Source organism: Echinococcus granulosus, assembly GCF_000524195.1.
Source record: "Echinococcus granulosus chromosome Unknown EG_S00004, whole genome shotgun sequence".
NCBI lineage: Eukaryota > Metazoa > Platyhelminthes > Cestoda > Cyclophyllidea > Taeniidae > Echinococcus > Echinococcus granulosus.
Genome location: NW_020170384.1, coordinates 2,061,283 through 2,063,969, shown reverse-complemented (window position 1 = coordinate 2,063,969; position 2,687 = coordinate 2,061,283). Strand labels below are relative to the sequence as shown.

General features: G+C 41.7%; 1 protein-coding gene across 1 annotated transcript; it reads left to right on the top strand. All coding sequences in view use genetic code 11, as the record gives it.

Annotated features, from left to right (window-relative positions):
* Window positions 1-378: 378 nt before the first annotated feature.
* EGR_01195 (hypothetical protein) lies at window positions 379-1,718 on the top strand (the record flags this gene model as incomplete). The annotated part of the gene is made up of 4 exons (XM_024490444.1): window positions 379-426; window positions 485-510; window positions 642-1,008; window positions 1,581-1,718. The coding sequence occupies 4 exons, from the start codon at window positions 379-381 to the stop codon at window positions 1,716-1,718; spliced, it is 579 nt and encodes a 192-aa protein (XP_024355263.1).
* Window positions 1,719-2,687: the final 969 nt, after the last annotated feature.

The window sequence follows — 2,687 nt, the reverse complement described above, 5'->3', positions numbered from 1 at the left end:
TTTGGGGAAAAAAATCGAGATTTATAGAAGGAAATGACGAAGTGACTTTTAAATAAGCCTAAAAATTTCTGTAATATACACTATCCACGTCCATTGATTTATTCATCAGAATTTCTTTTTTTATATGTTCTAACTTTGTATATCACTTCTCTTTTATAAATCACAAGACAAACCGCCTGCACATCAAAACTGGTAGAATTTTTCAATGCATACTTTTAAACCATTCTGAAAAAATGAGAATGGTTGTAAAGTGACATCTTAAGTGCTGGCATCACCACCGGCATGATGAACGCCTGAGTTTACAACCACACGCATAAGTCATGTTGATGCGCTGATGTACGATCGTCGGCACCAGGTGAAATGGCTATATAAAGCGCAATGCGGGGCACGACCACGAATAGTTGGTACCTCTGCAACAGGCACGAGGTAAGTGGTGCTTCATGGCTTTGTAATCACAATAATTGATATTCTTTAGTTTACGTAGCGGCTTCTAAGCAAGTTACTGTTACGGTAAGTTTTGAAGCGCGTGAGTTGCTTTATGTCATAGCACCCGTCCTTAACTGATAACGAATTTCTCAAAACCTGTTATTGAACAACCTGACGATCGTGAATAATACACTTTCCCTTGTCTCCATAGTTAGCTTTGTCCTCATGGATAAACATCTCAAGTACCTGGTAGCACTGCTAGTCGTGGTGCTGTTCACCTGTCTCACTGGTGGACTGCAGTTAGAATGTGGCCATCTGTTTAGCACAAGCTGTCAGAGTTGGAAGACGGGTCGAGAGATGACCGGTCTTGTGGCTGCGGCCCTGGTGGCATTTGTGATGGCCTCTATTTTTGCCGCACTCTTTATTCTGAAAAAGAACCGCTGGGCGTCCATATGCGAGTTTATTGCCTTAGCCGCAGGCGCTGTTCTCATGTTGGCTGCGGTCGCCGTCTACTACAACCGAAGTTCCATCCTCTCTCCACTCATGGCCACTATCACCATGACTCTGTCTATTGAGATAGCGGTTTTCCTTCTCCTTGAATTAATCTCTTAAGACAGCTAATGCACCATTTGAAGTGTTTGATCTGTGCACAAATATGACGCCATGTATTTGAAATAAATGACATTTCCATCATTTTTGCCGGCTTTGCTTACCAATGTGATGGGAAGGAAGACAATATCAGTACTTTCGTTTAAGACTGGGAAAGGATCAATTTGTCATTTCTTATTTCAATCGAAGAACTCCGGAAGTTATTCTCTTAATGTTGAGGCATTCAAACACCAGATCAGGTAGTAAACGCAAATGGAAATGATAGTTAAGTTATACTAAAAAGAAAGGATTAATGTGTAGGCAGAATCGAGAAAAATCTTATTTATTCACATATAGGTCTCATTCATTCACTCTTTATGCGCGTAAAAGTTTAAAACTACAGCTGGACTGAGTTTTGGATTAGTGTTCCGACTTATAACTATTAAAATTGTAATATATATTTGGCTATTCGTTTGATTTTCTAGGTAATTATTAGGCCTAAACATCTTAGAATCTAGGCTTGTTTAACTCTACATTTGATTCTGCGGGCGCTTAAGTGCCCGCAGGTAGTGCTGTCTCTCGATGGCGTAGCCTATGGGCTATGCTGGGGACCTCAGTCATTCTTCACATTAGTAATACATGTTCTGCTATACCACTGTGAATTCCAACAACTTCAAGGAAGACTTGGGGTGCTACATTGGTAGCAGCGGTAGCAAAATCCATCCTAAAGGGCAACTATCCTGATTTCTATTACTGAATTTAAAACCTAACTTGACGGAAGAAGTGCGTATACTGCGGATGGCAGGATCTATAAGGACTCCTAATAGAAGGATTGAAAGTATCGTTTGCCTTTGGTAACTGCCCCAGTTCCATGTTTCGAGAGAAGGCTCTTAACAACTGAATCGATACCAACCGTGAACCATCTGGAAAAGTTTGTTGCAGAGCTTCTACCGTACCTGCATATAGATGTTAACTACGTGAACACGCGATACCATCTCCTTCACCTTTGGAGAGATTCCTGATAGATAGGACTGGGTAACACTAAAGTGAGAACAAAATGGCGAAAAAGTACTCCGCGAAACTACTTTAAACTCCGTCCTTTAGTAAACGAGTATGCTTTTAGGCCAGTGTTCTTTCGACTAGCGATGGACATATGTTATGGCCTGCGCATTTCCTCTTCTCCCAACACAGTTCCCGATCAAGGGAGAATCTCTAGATCCGGTGGAATTGCCCAAAGGGATCAACAACGTTGCGGTCAGATATCTTGTCAGTTACTCGCAAATTGGATAACTGGGGCGGTTGGTTCGTGACTGTGTTTCTTACAACATCGACTACACTGTGATGGCTGATGCGAGAGGTTAACCAAGGGGATCACCAAGGACGACACTCAAAAGAAAATAGGGGCTATGTATTGCTTTGATAGTTTGTTTGACTCTGAGTTTAAGTACAGGGGCACTTGCGTCCCCGCCAACTATGCTTAAGCTCTGCGCCGTGATCTCTGGACTGGGCTAGTAACCTCAGCTCTTCTGTATCATACTATTGCCATGCCACAATGACTTCAATGAAGACTTGGCTCGCTACGTTAAGAAACTCAACTCTTGTGATTGATACCTACCTTTAATAACACTCAGCGTTTTTATCCATGGATTATTTGCCATGATATATATTTACGA